This window comes from Aspergillus chevalieri, chromosome 4 (assembly GCF_016861735.1).
Source record: "Aspergillus chevalieri M1 DNA, chromosome 4, nearly complete sequence".
Classification (NCBI taxonomy): Eukaryota; Fungi; Ascomycota; class Eurotiomycetes; order Eurotiales; family Aspergillaceae; genus Aspergillus; species Aspergillus chevalieri.
In genome coordinates, this window is record NC_057365.1 from 3489664 (window position 1) to 3513746 (window position 24083).

A 24083-nucleotide genomic window follows, 5' to 3' on the forward strand; every position below is an offset into this window, starting at 1 on the left:
TGGTGGTGGTGGTGGTAGTAATACCTGGCGCTGGGAGGCAAAGAGGCAACACCGAGAGAGATTTTACGACTGAGTGCGGAGACGTTGATTCAGCAAGTCTTAATAATGTTGCCTCTTGTATGTATCGAGCGATATTTGTCTTGCAGGATTCAGCAGAGTCAGATTTAAAGATTTTCTGATGTGTCTAATATAATATACTACAGGGTACACTGAGATCGAATCTCACGAGGTCCCTCGGTTTGCCACTGCGAACGGTCCTTACTGATTACCCTGAGAGACACGGACGCTTATTATCATTGTTATAATGCCAATGACTCTGCCAATACTATTCACTAGTCAAGTCTCGGTGGTCCTCACTCTGTCCTCGTCATTTACCCAATTCAGCCGCGGCTCTGGTAGATCGGGGGAGCAGAGACCAACAACAACAACCGCCCAGGGGATGATGCACAATAAATAGTCTCGGTCGCTTGCCTGAATCATGCTAGTATTCCTCTGCCTGCAGACTCACCATTGAAACGGGTTCTGAAGAATGTAATTGATCGACCTTAATTATTTCCGTTATGCTTTGATCCCAATTTCCGCTGCGCTTGTCTGAATACGGAGTACGGAGTTGATACGCCCTCCGATCTAACCTAGTCTTGGCAATTGTCGGGTTTAGATTTGCTGTCCATGGTAATGATCACTGCCATACAATAATAAAAAATTGAGTGAACGCCTAGTCATGAATTACCAGGTGCGCTGAATTTGCCAAAGATAGAAGATATTAAAGAATGTCAACTTCCCTGTTGTTAACCCAATCGCTTGAAGAATACGGTACTCTCAGCTACCCTGGAGATGTTATGTCATTCAATGAATGAAACCCAAGCGTGATCTGGAATCGCGACAGTCCACAATCTGCTGCGTTCATTCATATATAACTAAAATAAATCCCATGCTTCTCGTATGAGGCTCTTTCTTCCATCCTTTAGCAAGCGCCAAACTTCCGAACAACCTTAACGGGTTTGTTTCAGTGTGGTCACTCCGTAATATGCGCAATCTCTCCCTTTCCGTCAAGACACCAGCAACCATCATTGTACGGGTTTGATGAAAACAAGCAGGGATTCCTGAAATTCATATGATGGTAGCCGGTACCATTGCTTCCCTCCCTACAGTGGGCCCAGTCGGATAGCCTCTATACTCCATACAAGAAGGGGGAAGGTACAAGTCTCTTAACCGTGCTCCTGGTACAAGCTGTACGGCCTCTGGACAGAGAGGTATCTTGGAGGTGCAAAGTAATGGCTTTACATGTTGTTAAATTACTTTAGGGTCCTCCTGAGGTTAGCCATTCATCAAAGCCAGCCTTTGTCAGCGATGCCATTTGGGTGCCATGCATTCGGCGATTTCGGATCACGGCCGTGGAGCTTTATCGAACAAGGGCCAAGGGTTCCCAGTCTACAACAACCTTCGTTGTACAGAGTGACGATGATAGCTTTGGGTGTTCTGCCGCAACACCTCCGACGTGCTTTGTGCTTTTGGTATGTCCTTAACTCCCTGCATCGAGGCGTCTCCGACTACGCCGTCAGCGGAGCAATGGCGACATACATATCTGCCAGCATAGTGGGTACAGCAACCCTATGCCAGTAGCCGCTGTTGGCAACATCAATGCCCCGGCAGTCTACAGAGTATTCAATTCGGACTTGGCACTGATGTTGTTGTTGATGCCTGGTCGCTTCAATGCATCATTTTTTGGGTTCAATCAAGCGCATGCCGCCTCGAATACTCCGCTACCGCTGCAAAGTGCTGTGCTATGGATGGAGATAGAGTATGGGGATGGAGATGGCAATGGCAGGCTGCAGGCTAGCCGTCGATCAAGGTGGATATGCACTCCGCTCCGAGCCGCTGTTGTGCGAGAACTAAGCCTAATTAGGAAACCAAGGCGAAATCAGCCCTGAGCAGCGCATTGCATGACAATAGCCGCTCACTTAAAATAGCTATAGTAGGATAGATTGCATTTTGATTAGATTGCAATATTACTGGGCGCTTTTAGCGTACAAAAGCTATGCTGTGGATAGGTAGGTACTGGAACCTGGAGTACAGAGTGGGTAGATACTTAAAATTCGTAGTTGTATGAAGATGAAAGAATCTGTCGTGGATGGAAGTGGCTGATACGATTATAATACAAATGGCAATGCTACCTCTTGGTGACCCCATGATACCGGGGATATAGTAAGGGGACGCGATGAGATTGAAATTCCACTTGTACGAAGTAGTGCTGGTATGAAACATACTTGTAGGACTCATTACATATGCCCTGGCACTTTATGCTCACTTGAGACCCGGTTGAACTGTGAAGGATTTGAGATTTACTCAGTTGACAAGCCATTCCATTTCAATGCTGAAGAATGTATGAAGAAGCTTGAGTACATTCTCCGAAGGGAATGTTTTTAGATCATCCGGTCTCATTATGGTGATGACGGCAAGGAGTACAGGCACGGGAAAGAGAGTTTACGGGGTGAATATCAGTCGTTTTTCCAAAGATTACTAGAAAATCAGGTGATCATACGGAGGCTATTGGGGATGGAGCCTCCGTAACGGTCATGACGTCGGCTCCGCGGAAGAATAAGGAAGAGAGGCCATTGGTCTTTGTTTGATCTTAATTTCGTATTGCGCTCTCGGTTTTCCGTTCTTTGTCTCTACTTGTACAAGTTGAGTATATAATTGCACTCTACAAATAGAAGAAGTAATCTGAGCAATACATCCTCTGTAAAAAGCAACGACGATTTCTCGCAGTCGGAACGCAGGTCCGAAAAAGATTCCAATTCAGGAGGAGCAAAAATTGAGAACTGGTTGGGCCAATCAACAGATTCGCCGGGACGATTCAAATCTCGGCTCGATCGATATTCCGTCAGCCAGGTTACTCCGGTATGTATGCGACTTTACCTACTGGCATTCAGACCGAGTCTCCCTACAGATTGCTTATCTCGCTTATTCGCTGATGAATTGCAGGAATCATTCTGCTGTGTGATGTGCCTTGACTTCTCATAGTTCTCCGTAGTGCAACCGTCATTGTGTACTCCGTACTCGCGTAGGGAATGACAAATCCAATTGGTCTTCAACCATGGACTTTAATCGCACAAGGACTCATAGTTTGGCTAATAAGCAACTTAATAACGAATAAATGTCTCTGATCCTCTCCTTTCTCTGTTTACTCTGCACTGATTCTGCTCTCAATATCCATGCTGCTGTACGGTATTTGTATTACTCCCCCTTTCTCCTTCAAGGTCTCCACAATGAAGCTGCCACCACCAATCAAAGCCATCCATTTTCGAATTGTCCGCTGCGGCTCCACCGGGCTTTCTGCTGCTCCTGAATATTACAATACACCAATACCAGTCATTACCAATCTATATGGCGTACTCCTTTGCTTCTTCTGGCTCTTTCTTTTGTTCACGTCAAAGAATAATATTTAGAATAGTCTACGAAAGAATGAGAATAAGAAGGAATTATACAGATCATACTTAATTACTTGCGTGGTGGACGAACCTTTTCATCTGTTGTCGGTCGCATTTGCCCGTAACTACTGTACAAGACCTTAACGCGCGCTCCACATCTATCCATCCACCCCCCTCCTCGGGCCTTTCTCAACTCTCTTTCTTCCTTTCTCTCTTCTCTCACTCTCTCACTCTCCCCCGGCCAACCAACCCCCTGGACTTTCTTCACTTTTTTTCTCTTTCCTTTCATTCTCTCTTTTCTCTCCCGCGTCCTGGGTTATCTACGACTTCACTCAATCTCTTTTACGACCTTCTTTCCCTTTCCCTTCGAATTGATCACCTCAGGGGTACATAATCCGTCAAGATGGCCGATATGAGCGGCGAACAGATGCAAGCCAAAATCACCGCGGCCCGGCGCGAAGCTGAACAGCTCAAAGACAAGATAAAGCGCAGAAAGGATGAATTGGCAGACACCTCCCGTACGATTTCCCATTCCTATTTCCCTTTCGCGACCCCGTTCTCGTCAAGATACTGGATATATTTATAAGCGCTCTCGCCGCGTTTCGCTGCACCATCAGCACCAGCAAACGCCTACTTGCCTGCGCTCCCTTTCACTACAGTACAGTATGGAATTCAAATACTGACTCGCGTTTCTTTCATCCGTACAGTCCGTCAAGTTGCACAAAACCAGACCGAGGCTTTGCCCCGGATCGGGATGAAGCCACGCCGGACACTCAAGGGCCATCTGGCCAAGATTTACGCCATGCACTGGTCGACTGACCGCCGTCACCTCGTTTCCGCCTCGCAAGATGGAAAGCTCATTATCTGGGACGCCTACACCACCAACAAAGTTCACGCGATCCCATTGCGGTCGTCGTGGGTGATGACTTGCGCCTACGCCCCTAGTGGAAACTATGTCGCCTGTGGCGGTTTGGATAACATTTGCTCGATCTACAACCTGTCGTCCCGCGAGGGGCCGACCCGTGTCGCGCGCGAGCTGTCTGGCCACTCGGGTTACCTGTCCTGCTGCCGTTTCATCAACGATCGCCGTATCCTTACCTCTTCCGGTGACATGACCTGTATGCTGTGGGATATCGAGACCGGCTCGAAGGTGACCGAGTTCGCCGACCACCTGGGCGACGTCATGTCCATCAGCATCAACCCGACCAACCAGAACGTCTTCGTCTCGGGCGCCTGTGATGCTTTCGCCAAACTGTGGGATGTCCGGACTGGTAAGGCCGTCCAGACTTTTGCTGGACACGAGTCCGACATCAACGCCATCCAATTCTTCCCCGACGGGAACGCTTTTGGTACTGGTTCCGATGACACCACCTGCCGTCTCTTCGATATCCGTGCCGACCGCGAACTCAACACTTACCAGGTAAGTTCTTTGCCTTGGCACATCTTAAGGAAAAGAAAACAAAGCTAATATTCAATCCAGAGCGACCAAGTTCTGTGCGGTATTACATCTGTTGCTTTCTCCGTTTCTGGACGGTTACTCTTTGCGGGTTACGATGACTTTGAGTGCAAGGTAATTATGACCTTCTCTGTATGAAGCAGTCCGTATACTAACGCGATGAATCAGGTCTGGGATGTCCTACGGGGTGAAAAGGTTGGCTCTCTCAGCGGCCACGAGAACCGTGTCAGCTGTCTTGGTGTTAGCAACGACGGCATCAGTTTGTGTACTGGATCTTGGGATTCTCTGGTGGGTTGCGCCCTATTTATTAGTTCAATAATGCAGTTTGCTAATGTGTTCTCCCCCATACAGCTCAAGGTCTGGGCCTGGTAAACCAATTCAGAACCAAGATACCCCCGTCGCCAATCTTTTGCAACGTCATCATTCGAATGCCTTTCTTTCTTCTTTTCTTCTATTTTTATTCCCCCCTTTCCTTGGTTATTTCTCATACCTATGGGTTAAACGCTCCGCCATTGTACGATAATTCTTATTGACCGAGTAACCGCTCGGCCGCTTTACCATAATATGTTATTTGGGGAGAAGATGGACGAGCGCCCGAGAATCCGAGGTGATCAGTCGGCGACGATTACGCGCAAAGACTTCGGATAAAAGCGATATACATAGCGATCGATTTGGCGTTTGTCGACAAGACTCGGATGATTTTGGTCTTCTCCCCTTTCTATTTTTTACCTTTTTTCTTATTACCCCATATTCCCTTTTTCTCTGAACTCATGTATCTGCCCGTTTATGTATTTCCTGTTTGTGACGGAAAGGGAAGGTTTGTTTCTGGATAAGCCACGGCCAGACTTTGGTCGCTGTATTTTGTTTTTTTTTTTTCTTTTTTTTAAACTTCTAATTCACCAAGTTGAGGATGTGAATCGGAAAGGAATGGATGCCTTCTATTGTCACCTATTTGTTATATGGGACTGTCTGTTGGTGTTGGATTTTATACTATATTTCAGCTGATCAATTTCCTTTGTGACTTTATTCTTCAAGCCGCTTTACTCAAAATCTGGGGTGTCAGTTGGAGTGATTAGTCGAATAACAAATGTCTTCTTGTAGTATCGATGCCAGTGCTCAAGCAATTCGAACAGCATCGTCTAGTGAGAATGGTTAGAAACCAGGCTTTGTCATCGAGACAATCTAACAATCGACTAAAATCAGCCTAGCCAGACACGCCATCATACAGTATGCAACATCGGCACATCGGCTTCTGTAACATGCCTAACGGAAATATTCTCCGGGTCATCGCCCAGATGTCAGACGCACTACATCTGCCAGCCGCTTCCGCATCCGAAGATATGCAAGATAATATCCGGGCGACTATCCGAAGGACCGCAATCAGCAAATGGGATCATGCCTCTTTATATATCCGTACAAAGACCAGGATCCTGATTAGGCGGAGGGCCCCGTTTTAGCTAGTTCCTCCCTCTTTTCTATTCTCGGATAGGTCCTCCAGACCCTGGGCAGAAAGACTCGCAGTACTTGTGAGAACCGGAGGTTGACCGATAGTTATCGTCTTGGCCGGATAACCCTTGCTTTGGCTGTGCGAAACGAAGCGAATTCTCCAGAGTACTACTGTATGGATACTAACTAGTGCTCTTGCATCATATCATATCAGGGAAAGATCCACTATACGGATGTATGACCAGATGCAGCATCGCGTTTGGAATCCGGTTGCTTCAGAATATGCAGCCCATAGTCTCCGTATTGGAGTCTACCTCGGTGACTCCATCGTCTACACACTATTATGGACTAGAAATGCCGAAGATTAGACATTCGGCAGTTATAGAGTTCAAGGGGTTATACCGGTGTCAGAGAAGACTCGCCTATGGTCATTAAACAATTAAAATTATCTGCGGTGTAGCAGGTTGGGCAGAGCATATGCCGTGAATAGAAGAAAGCCATTGTCGGGCGTTCTGTGACAAGCGACTCCACTTGGGGTGATTAGAGTAGGATTATCATCGCGGCTGTCCCGATTAGCATAAACATATGGAAAACGGAGAATACGGTTGAGTATTTTGTCCAGTGATCAGCGAGATTTGAAATCCTTTTTTTGTGGTCTTTTAGTGTAGTGTACTCCGTAGGGTAGTGCGATATGCACTATAGTGGTATTCTCCGCGATATCAAGGGTCTGGCCTAGGTATGCTAATGCCAGATAGACTAGTTTAGTCGCTTCTCCTATCCGGTCACGGAATCGATATGGAATTCCTTCAGGCTTAATGACTCGAGTCCTAACGACTATGACTTCACTCGTTCTTCGTACCTGGTTTTGCCGTAGGCTACATACAATGCGATGTATGTGCTATGGCCATGGTTTATTTCAATTCGGTCTGGAAGCTTGACGATTGTGTTGGCGTCTTCGATGTGACTAAATCGATTGAGTCCTCTGCAGGTGTCGCGCGTGTGCATCTTGAGTCTAAATGTCGAAATTTTCTGGAAAAATGGTTCATGACCTGTTGACTGCCCTATGCTTTATTTTTCTCGGAGAGCGTTCCGCTAGTTGATTCGCCTTAGTCTCCGTATCGAGTGGATAGGATAGCGGGTAACAAACAAAGCAATCAATCTAGACCATTTCTCTAATTCTTACTGGTACAGAGTACAGGGTAAAATACACGTGAGATTCAAGCTCACATCTCCCTGTACGAAAAAGCAAAGCCATGGAACCTTCCGTCGTCCTTCGATTCCGCGTGGCGGAGTAAATGGAGCCGGCACTTGCTGGAGATAACACTTCCGACGATCTCCGCTACAGTACCTGTCCTACTAGTTAGGTACATACTATCAGGGGCTCAACGGTTTTCATCTCGCTTCCGTGTGAGTTGTTCTTTGTTTCAGTAGGCGCCGATTGTTATTGCTGCTACTTGTTGGCTTCTGCCGCAGTCAAAGTGCCCGACAGACACGACTCGTCAAAAGCAAGATCGGCGGGTGTTTATCTCAGGCTTTTCCCGTTTCGTCAATTTTCAGGGGCAGAAAGGGAGGAGCCACTTTGGGTCTGAAACGGAGTCGCCCGTAACGGACAAGTTGGGCTGTCTCTTCTTTCACAATCCTTCGCCGTCAATTCTCCAGTAGGGCTGTGCATAAAGGCGAAATACTAAGAGAATCATCTGACCGCTAAATCGGCTGCCTGATTTTATAAAAGATTCCGTCTTCCCCGTCTTTTTCTCGCTCTTCTTCTTCCATCATGTCCTCTGCTGCCCAGGCCGAATTCAACCAACTCCTCTACAACAGCCAGGAGAAATCGTCCTCCCACCCCGAAGATCGTGACCGTGCCTCGAGCCCCTCCGATACCGAAGAAGACCAAGACCCCCCAACAAACCCCCCCTCCGACTCCGAAGACATCGACGACATGCGCTCGCGCACAGCAACCTACCACGTCCCCAACACCGTCTTCGATGCCAACACAGGCCCCAAGGGCGTCATCGCCGACGCCCAGGCCTTCGAGCGCGCGAGGAAACAATCCCACCGCCGGACCCTGGGCGGGCTCGTCTCGGATGACACCACGCCCTTGAACCACCACTCGCCGCCGCGGGACGGGGCCAAGGATGACGATGAGGAGGGTTTCATGCGCAAGTGGCGGGAGTCGAGGATGCACCAGCTGCAGAGTCAGAATGTGAGACGGTCGAGTCCGAGGAGGAAGAGGTTTGGGGGTGTTGATACCGTTGATGCCGCGGGGTATCTGGATGCTATTGAGAAGGTTGCGACTGATACGGTCGTTGTTGTTTGTATTTATGATCCCGATGTATGTTTCGCTGCTATACTTATCTTCATGTCTGTGTCGGTCGCTGACTTGGTCCAGTCGAGTGCTAGTGGTATCGTTGAGGATTGTCTCAACACTATCGCCCGTCGGAATGTCACTACGCACTTTATCAAGCTTCATCAGGAGATTGCTGAGATGGACCACATCCAGGCTCCGGCTTTGCTGGCCTACCGAGGTGGTGATGTCTTTGCTACTATTGTCGAGATCTTCAGACAAATTCCCAAGGGCCGGGCCTGCAGTGCAGACAGCCTAGAGGAGTTACTCAAACAGTACGTCCTCTCACCTTGTCCACAATTGGCCTACGCTAACTCTTATAGATACCGGGTATTATAATGATATCATTCTTTATTTTTATGCCGTTGATGAGAGCCATCTCTAGCAAAACGGAGCACAGCAGGCGTACAGGTTTCATGTTTTCTTCTCATGTGTTTTACAATCTTTTCCGGGCTCTCATGGTTTCCTTTACTTTGCCATCATCTGACATGTATGATTCTCCAAGGCGTTGGTCTCTTTTTTTTTTTTTTTTCGTTTCAGCTGCGTTTTGTTTCAGATCTTCGAAGACTTTGGTTATGACATGTGGATTCACGGTGTAGATAGATGTGATTGGATATACAAACACGATATTCATCCCAATGATTCGAGCATAGTTGTACTGACCAGAGCCTACGCAATTAAGGGAAGGCTGGTCCCGAACTCGCTGTCATCACGAGAATGCGATAACATATCCAAGGTAGAATAAATCCATGGCGGTTATCGATAAAAATAGAAAAGAATAAAGTGATGTTATTCATTGCGGATTATATGTTTATCTTAGCGTCATGAGGAACAACCAAACAGCCAGTTTGTTCAGAGATATTCTCTAAGTCTGAGTCCCTTTGGTTCACATTCTGGGTGAGATCTCTTGCTATCTTGAACTGTAATATGAATCAATCGGCTCCTTGGGACTGACGTCTGTGATGTACTTGTTCTGTCGAAGGGGATCGAACATCAACTTGGACGTTGACCCGGGTAGGTGAATTTTGAATGCATGTATGTAATTCTCTGCGTTGGGTTGCCTTGAGATTCTTCTCGTGCCAGCAGAATCAGATGAATGATACCAAGTTCTCGCTGAAAGTGACTTCGAAATAGTCTTATCAACCAAATCAATGGCCTCCGCCGTTTGCTGTCACCCTATCCTCCACACAACTAGGTCCAAAGATGGTAACGTCGGTTTTCGGGACGAGGGGAACGTCCCGCACGAGTGCCTCCAAACTTATATAGCCATGCTACACCTATGGGACAACGAGAGACCCCAGTGAAGATTTTGGCAGTAAGCGCGAGTATACATTTTGCCTGCCCTTGATCCTAGTATCAACGTGGAATACTATCCACAATCGGCAAGTGTTGCATTGTCTGTGACAATTCCATGAGTGCTTAAGGTGGTTTCGTAGCGTTACCGATTGCGAATGATTCAATTGGGCATATGAGAGCGAATTCAAATCACCTAATTGTTTCTCCTCTGCGCCACCCCATATTCGAAGCAACCAACCTCATCAGATTATGGATATACTGGTTGACTAGTCCTACTGCTTTTATATAAGAAGCCAATCACGTTCCAATTGACCTATATTGAATATCCACGACGTTTGACAGTTCTGCTTCCAAAACTTCCTCAAGATATTCCCCGCATTTACCACATTCACGCACTTAGTCTCAAACCAGAACTTATCAAGAGAGCCAATTACAAAGTCTCTTTGTGTTTTTTCTTGAGCCTCGAGGCCAGCCACAAACATGGGCCAGAGCATGCACTTGAACAAGGCTTCGTCGGCTTTTAAAGCGTCAATGGTACCGATTAATTCGCGAACCAGGTCATCTCGGGACGTAGTTTTGTTCGCAAGAGCATCAAAGACACGTCGACCGTATATCAGAGAACCGATCTTGTATGATTGCGCCAGTGTGTAGAGCTTTTGTGTGTCTTGAGAATATGATTGCGGAAGGCTTGATGCCCAAGCGTAGCAGTCAAATTCTTTTGTGGATTCGAGTACACTGCCAGCTTGTTGGATGTAGGAGTCAGAGACAATCTCGTCGATGGGCTCTGGGCTCGTGAGGATATCGCGATAGACTGAGAAAGATCGGAGGACGTCTAATAGATACTCGGGACACCCGAGATAGGACTGGTCGACACTCAGTTGGAGAGGTGTCCATGACTGCTGCAAAGAAGTCGAGTCAGACAATAACCTAGGACGTGTGAAGGTTGCTCCGAGAGTATCGATTCTAGATTAGCAGTTAGTGAGAAAAGCAGGTACAAATTGGGGAAAAGCTCCCTTCAGTATACATACAAGTAAATCTGTCTCGAAATGAAGTCACGTAGTCCTTGAACAGTCTGGCCCAGGTCCTGCTGAGTTCCAGTCGATGAAGGTGGTTGGACCTGAGCAATTAATCTCTTAATACCCTCCAGATGAACATCCCATTTGTCACTACCAGATTCCAGCAGATCCAAGAAGATCAAAAGAAAGGCACTTGCAACTGTTGTATCTTGCCTGCACAATGAAGCATCATTAAGAGCCTGGGAAAGTCCTCGAATAGCTTTGTATTTGAACCAAAGTGCATTTGGGGATGTTGATACTCTCGCCTGAAACGATTGACCAGCATTCTCCATATGGCGCGCAGAAAGAGCAAGGATCGAGTTCAGAAGAACCGGTTGGTTTAAAGAAGCTGGTATCAAGTTTCGAAGAGGGTTTCTGTTACTGTCATACATGATGAAAAGTTTGCATATGCATTTGCTATCTGCATTTGTCAGTTCAGTCTTATTTGCAGCAAGTTGTGGTGTCCATACTTACAATAGTATAGATAGTATTGAGAGGCTCTATTTAGGCTTGAAGAGGATGGATCACCCGGATTCGATGGTATACTCGACATAGGGTTGGAGACGCCTTCGCCGAATTCTGTTGGTCTTGTGGACAAGTACCCCCGAGGTGCTTGAGTCCCACCATTAACCCCCGTTGACACTAATGTACTTGATGTCATCCCGGAATCCGACTCTGCTACTGATCCGACCAAGGAAGCATTTCCTGATGTGCGCTTCTTCGCCTTTCCCCGAAACTCCGCCCCTTCGACCCATCTCAGCGGCCTCTTCTGGAAACACTCTATTCCGGCCTTTTTGCATTTCGTGCAAGGTGGTTGGGTCATTTGACATTCAATGCGCCGTCGACGGCACGTATAGCAGGAATCATACATTGTGCTTGCTCATTGCTTCCTCAAAGCTGGTAAATTCGTTACAGTTTAGGAGTTTGGGCGGGGTGCCGCGGGTGCGGGTGCGGAGCGAATTCCCGAAAAAGAAAAAGGGACAACTCGGGAATCGAAAACGATCTCTAGTAAACGCCACGCGATCACAGGCCTCATCGATAGGCAAACTGCTTCTGTTTGACGTTCTTGATAGCCCCTACTGCCAATTGGCGCTTTCTAACCGAAAAGCACGACACTGATCGAAGGGGATACCTCGACGTCACGGGTGATAGTCACAGACGCCATCCGAAGCCTTGTTCAATGAATGAAATCGGTAAATTACATTCATGTATTTCTATAGAGCTCAAGTGTAACCGGCATTAGAAATACTCCATGCCTTGTAGAGGACTCCTGCAGTGGGGCCGAAGGCGATGTCCGACTATTCAGACAACACACCAGAGTAGCATTTATCCTACTACTATTGTACTCAATATAGTTGGCCAGGTGAAGTCAGTCTCTATTAACGTCTGAAACCCTTGCCTATAGTTCATTTACTTGACTAAAAAGTTAAGATTAAGGCACATCAACCTGGGTGGATAAATCGAGCTTCATCATTCAGACTGTGACTGGAGATGCTTCTTGGACTTATTGGCTATTGGCTTATCTCCATTCAACCACGTCCACCATTGTCACGCTTTAGGAGTACTAAATGATAAATACAGTCATTTCTATCTTCAGAGATAGTAAGTTCGAGTCAGACAAGCCGTTCTGAAAAGCACCAACAGAGACCACAGCTAAAGCATAATCGAACAAACACAACCGGGAACATGTACGACACCCCAGACTCGCTATAACCATCAAGCAATGGTATTGCTCCTGAGGTAGATCAGTACATCTTTGTTGAACGGAACCCGATTAAGTTCAGCATAACAGAAAAATTTCACTTAGAATGGCGGGATAGTGGTAATATGAATTGACATGTTACCATTATAGGCGAAAAGCCCATGCACACCCAAGTTTCTGATCTCATCAAAGAGGTCATGTTGATATGGACTACCTGGCATCCCATTCCGCTTTACGAGATCCAACATGGCCCTCGTTTGACCTAGCGACTTGGAAAAAGCTCACTCCCAGGGCCCTCAAGTATTAAATCGCTTCGAGAATTTGGTGGCTACGCCCTATTCCTAATCATGCTATATTCCGTCTCCATTATTGCACTCGAGCCTTAATCCTAATAAGTATACGTCGCGGCTAACCGCGCCTGCAAATGCTCGCTCGCCGTCAACGCCCGTTTCCCAGGGACCAAGTAACCCGCTCCTCCCCCGAACCCAACCTTGTCACCTTGACTCTCCTTGCGCTCCTTGCGATGAGAGTCGACAATCTTACTCGGTACGGGGACGAGTTCCGTCGTGTTAACTGGGTGGCAAAAGTAAACGATACTATACCGATCCTGCAGATTCTCAGCCCGCTGCTCTGACAGGGGGAAAACGACCCGGTGGACAGTCGACTTCAGCAACCCGTCTGTCCAATAACTAAGCAAGTCCCCGATATTCACCAGGATGGGCGGGAACGCGAATCTCCCATCTTTACCCTGCCCCTGCTCTTGACCCTGGGACGATTGATTAGGCTCAACAGGAACACCTGCCCACTCCCCCTCCGGCGTGAGTATCTCCAACCCCGGCTGTCCCGGCCGCTGGAACAGCAGTGTAATACTGCCATAATCTGAGTGCGCACCCGCACGCACATCCTCGTCGTGCTTGTAGGATGCTGTTGCCGGGGATGTGAGGGAGGGGTAGTACAGGAAGCGGAGGATGCTGCCTGAGGGGCCGTGGATGGGGTCGTGGCGGGTTGTGAAGAAGTCAGGGTGGACCTGGAGGCCCAGGGCTAGGAGAGTTAGGATTCGATCACAGGTTTTGCGGCAGAGGATGGAGAAGTTGGAGAGGGTGGCTTCGTGGGGGGATAACGAAGGGGGAAGGAGTTGTTGGGCTTTGCCGCCGGTGAATTCGCCAAAGTTCATGCCTCTGCTTTTGTTTAGCATGTGTATAGGGTGTTTGTTCGTGTATGGTATGTACTCTTTGAAATCACCGGTCTGGGTGGTGTTAGCTGTGTTCTATTTTGTGAGATGGTGTTCATACCCGTTGATGCTCAGGATCGAGTGTCTCGACATGCATTCCGGACCATCCTCGATTCTAGTCAGAAGTCAGAAGCCGCTCATTTCAGCTGATATCTGGAACGAACGTTGGGCGTAATCCGACAGGCAGCCTTCTCATCAACCGGAGATGCAAAGAACTCTTTCGACTGCGAGCAGTTAGCGATTGATTCCTCAATTAGAACACAGTACATACCAATCCAAATGCCCTTTCCACGTCCTCGGCACTAAAATCAGTGCTTTGGCTGGCCACATACAAAAAGCCGTATTTGGCTGCTGCATCGAGCATGGCCTTTCCCACGGAGGGGTCGTGGGGATTCGAGACGTCGATGATGGGGAGGTTAATTGCGGCCATTCTGCTATTCCCTGGGGAATGAATACTTCTTCAGAGAATTTCAAAGAGCTGAGATAGAATCGTAGATAAATAAGAATTGTACTACAGGGTCATGTGATGGATATGGCAAGGCATGCGGGGAGATGCGATTCTTATCTTTTCCTATCAGAGTTGGATGATTTTTATTAGACAAGGCAGCTTGGCTGAGATACGTTATTGTGCTTCCAACAGGCATCATGATGCATTAGTCTGTCTTATATTCGTGGATGTATGTATGAGCCTGAATTAGCAGCTAGGTAGACCGCATGAACGTCACTGATATATATTTCGAGTGATTTAGTGCCAGTTTCGTATACGTTGTGGTTGTTTTAGATGTCAACGCCTGTTTGCCTTGTAGATCTTATAGCTGTCATATAGCTGTCAGCATAGATAACTGCCAACAAGTCGACATAGATGTACTCTGGTCCTGTAACGACTAACGAGGCAAACTGAGCATAAACAACAAACCTCATCGGAATCACCGACTCTCCGCTCCGCCCAACTCCAACCAACTGTCGCGACAAGTCCAAGCTGAATCCACGAGACAGTCGGGGTTGTGTGTCTCTTTTCTTAATCTCTCACTTCCTTGAGAAGGATTTTACCTCATCTTTCTTTTTTCTCCTTTGTCCTCCTCTGGGCTGCCATCGGTCTAGCTCGTGACTGCTCCAAGACCGCAACCATGGCGAGTAAGTCTCCCACCTGTACACTACTGAGCTCAGTCTTCCATCCGATACTGACGAAGATGTTGTGAAAATCAACAGTCCGTGCCTTGGATGAATGGGCCTCCACCCGCCTCCAGTCTCTCCCCCTCTCTGCCCTTAAAGGGGCCGTGGTCGGTATCGATGCGTCGCACTACATCACCCAACACCTCCTCCAGCAGTCCACCCGCGAACCTCTCCTGATCGCACTGGGCGGTTTCCCATTCGCGCTGAAGAACAACATCGAGCGGGAGCTGCAGATCTTCAAGAATCTGGGCGTGGCTTGTGTTTTTGTTTTCAATGGCCTCGAGTTTGGCAAGAAGGACCGGCGACCCCACGTGCGACCTGAGTCGGTACGGGCTTTCGAGCAGGCTTGGGATCTTTACGACCAGCAGCAGGCGGATCAGGTTGTGGATGCGTTTAGTTCTGCTGGTATGTTTCCTCTCTTGTCCAGGATATCATACTCGAGGCCTTCCCCGCGTCGCTGACTGGGCTATCAGGTACACCACCCCCGGTGATCTTCTACAAGTTCTTGCAACGGATTCTCCTTCAGAATGGTGTGGACTTTATTGTTGCTCCGTATAGCGCTGCGGCTCAGGTGAGTACCATAAACCATGGCGCGATTACGAGTGCTAATGGCCTATGTCCAACAGCTTGCCTACCTCGCCAGCGGCCCGAACCCCCTCGTCGATGCAGTCTTTGGACCTTCCGAAATTCTCATGTTCGACGTCGACAAGTTGATCACACGGATTGATTCCGAGCCAGCACAGTTTTTCTGGATCACAAGACAGACCTGCCAGGAGGAATTGGGCAAGTTAACGAATGACCAGTTTTTGGATTTCTGCCTTCTTCTGGGTTCATCTTTCCTGCCAACCTTCCCGGCATTTGAGACCCAACCTTTTCCGCCCAAGGGGGCTACCGTCCGCGATGCCCTGCCCATGTTCAACATTGCCGGGAGAAGCGCCCTCGCTCTCTGCGCCCAATTCGAAGAAGACCGGCGCGTGCAAGACATTCAGTACACGGACCTTTACAAACGGGCTTACATGACGGTGAAACACCATGTGTTTATGGATGTGGATGGAAAGGTTGCGCCAATGGACCTGAACAATGCCTCTAATGATATGCATGAAATAATCGGGCAGCGACTTCCCGAAGAGCTGTACTTTTACCTTTCCAAGGGAATCCTGGGAGCTGATATCCCCAATACATTGACCTCCAGTGAAGTTCTGGTCTCCTTGCCTCTGGGCGCGGAGGACACTCCGATTTATCGCCAGGTTGTGGGTGATACTCTCACGCCAATCAGGGCTCAGGCAATCTCCTTGGTGTCGAACACTCTACATCGTTTCCATCAGACCAAGGTGATTAATGTGCGCACTTGGTTCGACGAGAACTCGGACCGCTCGATCAATCTGAAGAACCTCTCCGTCAAAGACACAATCAAATCGTGGAAAATTAACAACGGGCAGCTTCCAGAGAAGCTCAAGAAATTGCCGGTTTGTCTCCTTACTTTTCCTGTACGATACATGGCTGATAATACCCAGGAATCTGCCGGGCTGTTTAAATTCACTGTCCAAAGCTTGAAGGATAAAGACTTTGTACCCAAGTCTTTTGCAGCAAAAGATTCTCCGGTACGTATCCGCTGCCTGCCGCCATGGTTTAAATGCTGACTTTCCAAGGCACTGTCGGCGCAAGATGAGGTTATTTCGAATGTTTACTGGCGATTCTTACAGCTTCGGGGTTATATTAACGAGAAGCATGAGCTTACTCCTTGGGGTGAGGGTCTCGAACAAGCGCTCTCAGTTCTAGACCCGGCGGACAACCTTGAAGAGTCTACCTTCCTTGCTATTGAGATGGCCCGTCTTGGTCTCCTGAACACTAAGCAATGGTTCTCTCACCTCTCTGGTGGTCCCATGAGAGGGTCAGGTACGATAATTTGAGATCAATGGTTGCAGCAAAAAAAGCTAATTTGAATTCTCTTCAGACGACGATAAGACATTCAACCTTCTTGTTTCCCGTGTTGCGTGTATCGGTAAACTACAACATAAGCCCATTGGGTACTCTGGACCTCTAAGCAGGCAACTTCTCTGCTACCGTTCTTTGGTTTCCCAAGTCCGTGCTACGCTACGCATCCTGATTGAGGCTGTTCTGGCAGAACTGTTCCTCAGCGGCGATGCGGACCGTGACCGTGAGGACTGGTCAGAAATGACTCTCAAGTAAGTATACCCAGAGGAAGATGAAAGTCGCAATTCTAATATATGTATAGGCTCCCCTTTATCAACGACAATGACTGCGGTCTCGGAATCGCTGTCCGGACATACTTGGACGACCTGCCAGCTCAGACTAACCCGACTTCACCAGAGGCTCGGGCAGAGACGAAGGCGAAGGGCAAGGCCTGGTTCCAGCACAGCGATAGCTTTAGCGGGAACTTGGACCTGGCGTTTAAGTTGTGGGATGCGGTGAGTACCTTCCCATGTTTTTCAAAGTATTCCATACTGACCGGTGAATAGGTTTACAAGGCAACGCAGGGTGCTGGTAAGGAGGCCAAGGACGCAAAGACATGGGACAATGCCAATGCCTGGTTGGCCGGAAGACGGTGATAGTTACTACAGAAAATGCTTACAGGGTCGCCGCGATACAGACGTCGCCTTGTTGATGGGTGTATACAGGCGGGGGTATACACTTGGCTACATGGAATTATATGTAGGAACGACAAGAATCTGGCCGAGATACCTACAATGTTTTGCCTACGAGTATATATTGCGTAGAGTGCTGCTGTTTCGCCATAATTGTATACTGTAGTAAATCCGAGGCTGTCATGCCGCTATGGACCAAGTGGCCTCTTCCGCGGTGCTGATAAATCCGTCGATCATTTTGGGGCTTGATACATCGACTCGACACTTCAACTTCTTCCATCATCATACCCCATCCCCACCATTGGTTATTCTTCGATAGGTGGTGATCACCGAATTCCTTGTTCATATATTTTGGATTGATTGTATCGGTCCTACACGACCACAATGATTCGTCTGAGTACGCTCCTGGTGAGCTGCCTCACCCTCCTCGTGGGCCTGGCCTTCGCCAATCCTGCTGTCGTCGACCTCGACACCAAAAATTTCGACCAAATCGTCTTGCAATCCGGAAAACCTGCGCTCGTCGAATTCTTCGCCCCCTGGTGTGGCCACTGCAAGAACCTCGCCCCCGTCTACGAAGAACTCGGCCAATCCTTCGCTTTCGCCTCCGACAAGGTCACCGTTGGTAAGGTCGATGCGGACGAGCACCGCGACTTGGGCCGTCGGTTCGGTATCCAGGGTTTTCCCACGCTGAAGTGGTTCGATGGCAAGAGTGATAAGCCCGAGGATTACAAGGGCGGCCGGGATCTGGAGAGTCTGGCGGGCTGGATTACGGATAAGACCGGATTGAGGCCGCGGGGGCCGAAGAAGGAACCCTCGAAGGTTGAGATGCTGAATGACGCGACGTTCAAGGAGGTTGTTGGTGGGGAGAAGGATGTACTTGTTGCGTTTACCGCGCCGTGGTGTGGACGTACGTCTTTCCTTCCTGAATTCTCGTTCTGTTGATTTATACTAATCTTCGCAGACTGCAAGAGCCTTGCCCCTACCTGGGAAACCCTCGCCAACGACTTCATCCTCGAGCCCAACGTCGTCGTTGCCAAGGTCGACGCCGAAGCCGAGAACGCCAAGTCCCTTGCCAGAGAACAGGGCATCACCGGCTACCCCACCATCAAGTTCTTCCCCAAGGGCTCCAAGGAGCCCGAGGCGTACCAGGGTGCTCGCTCCGAGCAAGCCTTCGTTGACTTCCTGAACGAGAAGGCCGGTACTCACCGTGCTGTCGGCGGCGGTCTTGATGAGAAGGCTGGTACTATTTCCAAGGTCGACGCGTTTGTTGGAAAGTATGTTGCCTCGCGCGACTTCCAGGGCCTTGTTGGGGAAGTTAAGAAGAGCGTGAAGGGTCTGCAGGACAAGTACGCGCAGTACTATGTTAAGGTTGCGGAGAAGCTTAGCCAGAACCAGGGATATGCTGAGAAGGAGTTTGCTCGTCTGAGCAAGATTATCCAGAAGGGTGGTTCTGCGCCGGAGAAGGTTGATGACCTTGTCTCGCGCAGTAACATTCTGCGCCAGTTCTTGGGTGGTGGTAAGCATGATGAGAAGGATGAGCTGTAGATGTTCATTCAGCTCTTGCTTATGTTTTCTTTTGCTTCTCTTGTGATATATCGGTTATGTTGGAAGTAAAAGAAGGATAACTTGGTGTATGTTCATGATATGAAATGACTTTTGGATATGATTCTCCGTTCTATAAACATTTGTCGGGTATCTTGAGTATATGCTTGAAATTGCCACTCATCGAGGATGCTAAAGTAGCAAATATGCAACTGTCTCTCATCTCCTTATGAACAATGCTTAAACATCACCACTATTCAACGAAAAAGGGTATAAAATCGCCTCGCAACGCAGCACAGAAACCGACAGAAATCGATTACTTCGCCGGCGTAGCCGTCGCCGCATCGTCCGTAACACTTGTCAACGAAGCTTCGAGGTCGTCCAATCGGTGCGCCATATCGTCCACTGCCCAGCAGGGAGTATATTAGTTTGCGATCCAGCGCAGCTAGTCGAATACCCCTGGTATAGGGGGCAACTCACACTTCCCAAACATATCTCTTGACACATTATCGAATTTGTGCTGTAGTTGGTCGAGGAGTTCGTCAACTGCTGCATTGAATTGGCCTTGTGCGTCGATGTTCTGTATATACAAACATAGTTAGCTAGCTATGTCGAGTCTTCATGCTGTGCACCCAACCTGCTGCGACTGGACCTTTTCGCCCGTAGGAGGGGCGACGGCTTCGGTTGGCTTAGCGTCTTCAGTCATGGTGCTGATACTCCTGTTCACAATTTCCTATAGCAAGCTAAAAGACCAGTCTATGAAGCCGGATCGCAACGTATACAAATCGAAATCCGTATGTACAATATCCAAGGAGTGACATACTCCTGTAAATAAAGACGATAAGATCCCGCATCAACCATTCCCCCGAGTATCCGAACACCCACTAACCCCATCAGTTCTAGTACGTCCTTATCGTCACCACTAAACCCAATCGGGCTTTAGCGTCATCCCAAAAAAATTCCCGTCGCTGCTGAAGGTCTGCTGGCGGTCTTGTTTCCAACACATACTACACCTTTTTCAATTTTCGTTTAGAATATTCCGATAAGGGAAAAGCGCAATGCCTAAGAGAAGCAAGCTCCTTCAGGCTCTTGATGATCACAAGGGGAGGGATTATGAGGCTGAGAAGCAGAAGAAGCTAGTTAAGGCCGCGGAGAAGAAGAAGAAGGCGAAGAAGGATGGTGGGGAGGGTGAGGATGTGAAAATGGGAGAGGAGGAGGAGAAGGTATGCGCGAGTTATTGGCTTTGAAGATTTTTTTTAGGTCATGCGCAATTGCTCACAATTTCTTTTTTTTTTGAAGACCGAGGCAAAGTCTAAGAAGTCGGAGCCCAAGACAGATGACAATGAAGACGCATCCGATGACGAGGAGGAGCAAAGCGAGCGAGAAGGCGAAGAGAATGAAGATGATGAGGAGGAAGGCGACGAAGAAGAAGAAGAAGACATCCCCCTCTCCGACCTCTCCGACGACGAACGCGAGGACGTGATCCCTCACCAACGCCTGACCATCAACAACTCCGCCGCAATCAACACCTCCCTCAAACGCATCTCCTTCATCACCCCCAAAACCCCCTTCTCAGAGCACAACTCCCTCGTCTCCAAAGACCCCATCGACATCCCCGACCCCAACGACGACATTAACAGAGAACTGGCCTTCTACAAGGTCTGCCAATCTGCCGCCCTGACTGCGCGCAACTTGCTCAAGAAGGAGGGCGTTCCGTTTACTCGTCCTGGTGACTATTTTGCCGAGATGGTCAAGTCGGATGAGCATATGGGCAGGATTAAGAAGAAGCTGTATGACGAGGCGGCTAATAAGAAGGCTTCCGCGGAGGCACGCAAGCAGCGCGATTTGAAGAAGTTCGGGAAGCAGGTGCAGGTTGCTAAGTTGCAGCAGAGGCAGAAGGAGAAGCGGGAGACTCTTGAGAAGATTAATGCTCTCAAGAAGAGTGAGTTTTCTTTACTTTCAGAGATGTTCATGAGTACAAGCTAATGCGATTACAGAGCGCAAGACTGATTCCTCCGGCCCTACTGAGGACGCCAACGACCTCTTCGACGTTGCCATTGACAACGCCGACCAGGCCGGTAGTCGCAAGCGTGCCCGTACAGACACCAACAAGCCCGGCGCCAAGCGCCAGAAGAAGAACGAGAAGTTCGGATTCGGAGGAAAGAAGAGGCATGCTAAGAGTGGTGATGCGGTTTCCAGCGGTGATCTGCGCAACTTCTCACACAAGAAGATGAAGGCTGGTGGTCCTAAGAGACCGGGCAAGAGCAAGAGAGCCAAGGCACGGTCGTGATCGATGTACTCGACAGGGTTTATTTGACATCCTATGTTTTTCTTCAGTTCTGGGTACGGAAAGTAAAAACTGTTCTGCTACGTTTTGATTGCGATTGGCTTGTATGTGTACAAAATAATCATAGAGCGTTCCCTATTTTACATTAAGATAAAAGGTAGACTCCATTCATATTTCTCGCGTTTGGTATCTCCAAGATATCTAAACAAAATTCATCAGGTCATGCCTCCCGTAATATCGATCTAACGCCCCATGTCTCATGCACTCAATAGCTTTTACATCAGTTCCAATTTCCAATTGCAAGACAATGCTACCATGGCATATTATGCCTCATTAGCACTAGCAGGCGCATCCATCTCACCCCCCAACAACCCAACTCCCATCTCCCTGATCCGACTGAGAAGATTATCCACAGGCATACCGACATTGAGCTGTTTCTCCGCAAAGACCAGATCCAACTTCGTCTGCGTATCAACCTCATGACTGGAACGGTGGTCTTCAACCAATTCTTTCCCGCGCTTCGAGCTGCTATGTTGAATGACCGCTTCGCATCCGCGGACTTGGCAGGTCCATGTGTCATCTGGTTCAGCAGTGGGCTCTCGTTCCAGGTCTGAGCCGTGGACGGGGGTATGTCTGCTGAGGACGAGTTTCCGTAAGGGTGTCTTTGCTTGGATATCTGCATCCGAGAGGACGGAGCGGGTTCGTTTTGCTCTGGTTGTGGAGAGTGGATCGCGGACTAGTTCGTGGCCGCGGATTTTGCTTGGTGTTTCGAAGTTATCCATGTGCCCATCATGGGGATGTTCATCCGATAAATATCCATCATCATTGACGGCGGTGCTTCGAGTCCTCTTTCCGATTTGTTTGGCCGAGACGGAGCTGATTTTCGGCCGGAGTACGGACTTGCGGGCACGGCGTCTTCGGTGTCTAGGGTGGTCGTCTTGTTCTTCGCTTTCTTCGTTAGACGACTCATCTTTGTCATTTGCGCGAGGTCGTAAAGGTGTTAAGGTGATATCTTCCGGATTCCTCTTCCGCTTCGTGGCTGATTTGAGCTCGCGGTAGATGGCCTTACGGGACCAGTCGAAGTGGGCCGTCTTCGCTTCGTCCATCAATTTGAGGACATTCTTCGCCCTTGCGGCGACAAGATCCACCGCATACTCGCGACTGCCGATTTCGAAACGGTCTACCACGGTTGAGATAACGAGATCGAGGTTCAGTTCGCGCTTTGCCAAGTACCCGGCTTCTTTCAGGTCGAGAATGACCTGGTATATTGTGTCTGCTTGTGTTTGGGGAACTGTAGCCGGGTCCGGGGGTGGGGTTTCCTTCTCTGGTGTGCTGTGCGTCTCGATTTCTCCTTCTGGGGTTTGTTCTCTTTCGTCCTCTTTCACTTCGTTTTCGGCCTTGATCTCTTCATATGTTTCCTGTCATCGAAATAAGCATATTGCAGAAGACCAGAAATTTCTTAGTGAGAACGCACAGGAAACTTCTCACAGAGATGCTCAAACAAATTCGTCTTAGTCCATTGTACACCCTCCTCACCCTTTATCATCCGAGAAAGCAAAAAGGCGTGATACTTGTAAAAGACCTCTGCTGAATCATCCGCATCCTCGCATATCCCATGTGTATGACTGACATACTAGAACGATGTCAGCGCCGTCCACCATATCTCAGTGTACAAGAACCCACCTCCTCACACAAGTATTCCACAGTGGGATTCCAATCCTTCCGCTTATTGCGCTTCTTCTGATGACGGTCCGCGAGGAAATACAGCAGATCGATGGCCTCGACTATCTCGTTGAACATGGGCCGGTACCCCTTCGCAGGCGAAATGGAGAACCAGCCCGCACGACCAGCAACCCATATCCCGACTTCCCCATCGTTATGTTGGCCGTAGGCGTAGTGGGTGACGTTTTCGATGACAATGCGCTTCGATTGGTATTCTTCATCGAGGACTGTTCAAGACACTAAGAGTTAGCACGATCTCTTTCTCTTCTCCCTCTTTAATTGAAGTAGAACGTAGCGCACCAAGAGACTCCTGCTCCTCCTCCACCTCATCTAAACACCCCGTCACCTGCACAGGATTCTCAGGCGAGGCCGCAAGCAGATTCGCATATCGTGACTTTCCCGGGACCAGGATCCGGACCTCGGACAGGCTGAATTCCTCCCAGTCGTTCTCGTCAACAAGAGACGGGTCTCTGGCGGCCAGGACACTATCTTCTCGCGATGTCATGTCTCTGGTGGTAGCATGGTGCCTTGACTAACCATGCAATCGAGGGGTGTATGCGGATTTGATTTCAGGGGAGCTGAAAAGTGAGTTCAAGAAAGAGAAAGAAAGAGGGTAGTTTGGGTCATCGGAATGCGGTAGTTCTTTGTAACGGATTGGCTGATCGGGGGCCAGGTCATGGACTATGGATATTGTACTAGTGTTCACTAGCACACTGCCATAGTAGAATTGATTTTGACCGAGTTTATAAATAAAACATCGTGGGAATATCCAAGCGTTACAGTGTGGTGAGC

The 24083-nt window shown here is 48.7% G+C and overlaps 9 protein-coding genes across 9 annotated transcripts; 5 read left to right on the forward strand and 4 right to left on the reverse strand.

The window, feature by feature from the left end:
- Positions 1 to 3834: 3834 nt before the first annotated feature.
- GPB1 (WD40 repeat domain-containing protein) lies at positions 3835 to 5259 on the forward strand (the record flags this gene model as incomplete). The annotated part of the gene is made up of 5 exons (XM_043279534.1): positions 3835 to 3949; positions 4139 to 4851; positions 4912 to 5001; positions 5056 to 5175; positions 5239 to 5259. The coding sequence occupies 5 exons, from the start codon at positions 3835 to 3837 to the stop codon at positions 5257 to 5259; spliced, it is 1059 nt and encodes a 352-aa protein (XP_043137203.1).
- A 2848-nt stretch (positions 5260 to 8107) lies between these two features.
- On the forward strand, positions 8108 to 9016 carry ACHE_41246S (phosducin family protein; the record flags this gene model as incomplete). Its single annotated transcript, XM_043279535.1, has 1 exon — positions 8108 to 9016. One exon carries the CDS (start codon positions 8108 to 8110, stop codon positions 9014 to 9016), a length of 909 nt encoding a protein of 302 aa, XP_043137204.1.
- Positions 9017 to 10254: 1238 nt separating this feature from the next.
- ACHE_41247A (uncharacterized protein) lies at positions 10255 to 11899 on the reverse strand (the record flags this gene model as incomplete). The annotated part of the gene is made up of 3 exons (XM_043279536.1): positions 10255 to 10936; positions 11002 to 11449; positions 11503 to 11899. The coding sequence occupies 3 exons, from the start codon at positions 11897 to 11899 to the stop codon at positions 10255 to 10257; spliced, it is 1527 nt and encodes a 508-aa protein (XP_043137205.1).
- Positions 11900 to 13118: 1219 nt separating this feature from the next.
- ACHE_41248A (putative oxidoreductase, 2OG-Fe(II) oxygenase family) lies at positions 13119 to 14391 on the reverse strand (the record flags this gene model as incomplete). The annotated part of the gene is made up of 5 exons (XM_043279537.1): positions 13119 to 13908; positions 13960 to 13976; positions 14023 to 14076; positions 14126 to 14185; positions 14233 to 14391. The coding sequence occupies 5 exons, from the start codon at positions 14389 to 14391 to the stop codon at positions 13119 to 13121; spliced, it is 1080 nt and encodes a 359-aa protein (XP_043137206.1).
- Positions 14392 to 15088: 697 nt separating this feature from the next.
- ACHE_41249S (MKT1 family protein) lies at positions 15089 to 17704 on the forward strand (the record flags this gene model as incomplete). The annotated part of the gene is made up of 8 exons (XM_043279538.1): positions 15089 to 15095; positions 15171 to 15539; positions 15608 to 15705; positions 15761 to 16735; positions 16784 to 17030; positions 17089 to 17320; positions 17371 to 17563; positions 17615 to 17704. 8 exons carry the CDS (start codon positions 15089 to 15091, stop codon positions 17702 to 17704), a joined length of 2211 nt encoding a protein of 736 aa, XP_043137207.1.
- A 420-nt stretch (positions 17705 to 18124) lies between these two features.
- On the forward strand, positions 18125 to 19285 carry ACHE_41250S (uncharacterized protein; the record flags this gene model as incomplete). The annotated part of the gene is made up of 2 exons (XM_043279539.1): positions 18125 to 18647; positions 18702 to 19285. The coding sequence occupies 2 exons, from the start codon at positions 18125 to 18127 to the stop codon at positions 19283 to 19285; spliced, it is 1107 nt and encodes a 368-aa protein (XP_043137208.1).
- A 313-nt stretch (positions 19286 to 19598) lies between these two features.
- ACHE_41251A (heat shock factor-binding 1 family protein) lies at positions 19599 to 19988 on the reverse strand (the record flags this gene model as incomplete). The annotated part of the gene is made up of 3 exons (XM_043279540.1): positions 19599 to 19687; positions 19763 to 19862; positions 19920 to 19988. 3 exons carry the CDS (start codon positions 19986 to 19988, stop codon positions 19599 to 19601), a joined length of 258 nt encoding a protein of 85 aa, XP_043137209.1.
- A 352-nt stretch (positions 19989 to 20340) lies between these two features.
- Positions 20341 to 21572, forward strand: EBP2 (EBP2 family rRNA-processing protein; the record flags this gene model as incomplete). The annotated part of the gene is made up of 3 exons (XM_043279541.1): positions 20341 to 20505; positions 20582 to 21224; positions 21280 to 21572. The coding sequence occupies 3 exons, from the start codon at positions 20341 to 20343 to the stop codon at positions 21570 to 21572; spliced, it is 1101 nt and encodes a 366-aa protein (XP_043137210.1).
- Positions 21573 to 21892: 320 nt separating this feature from the next.
- ACHE_41253A (uncharacterized protein) lies at positions 21893 to 23796 on the reverse strand (the record flags this gene model as incomplete). The annotated part of the gene is made up of 4 exons (XM_043279543.1): positions 21893 to 22987; positions 23044 to 23202; positions 23253 to 23518; positions 23592 to 23796. 4 exons carry the CDS (start codon positions 23794 to 23796, stop codon positions 21893 to 21895), a joined length of 1725 nt encoding a protein of 574 aa, XP_043137211.1.
- Positions 23797 to 24083: the final 287 nt, after the last annotated feature.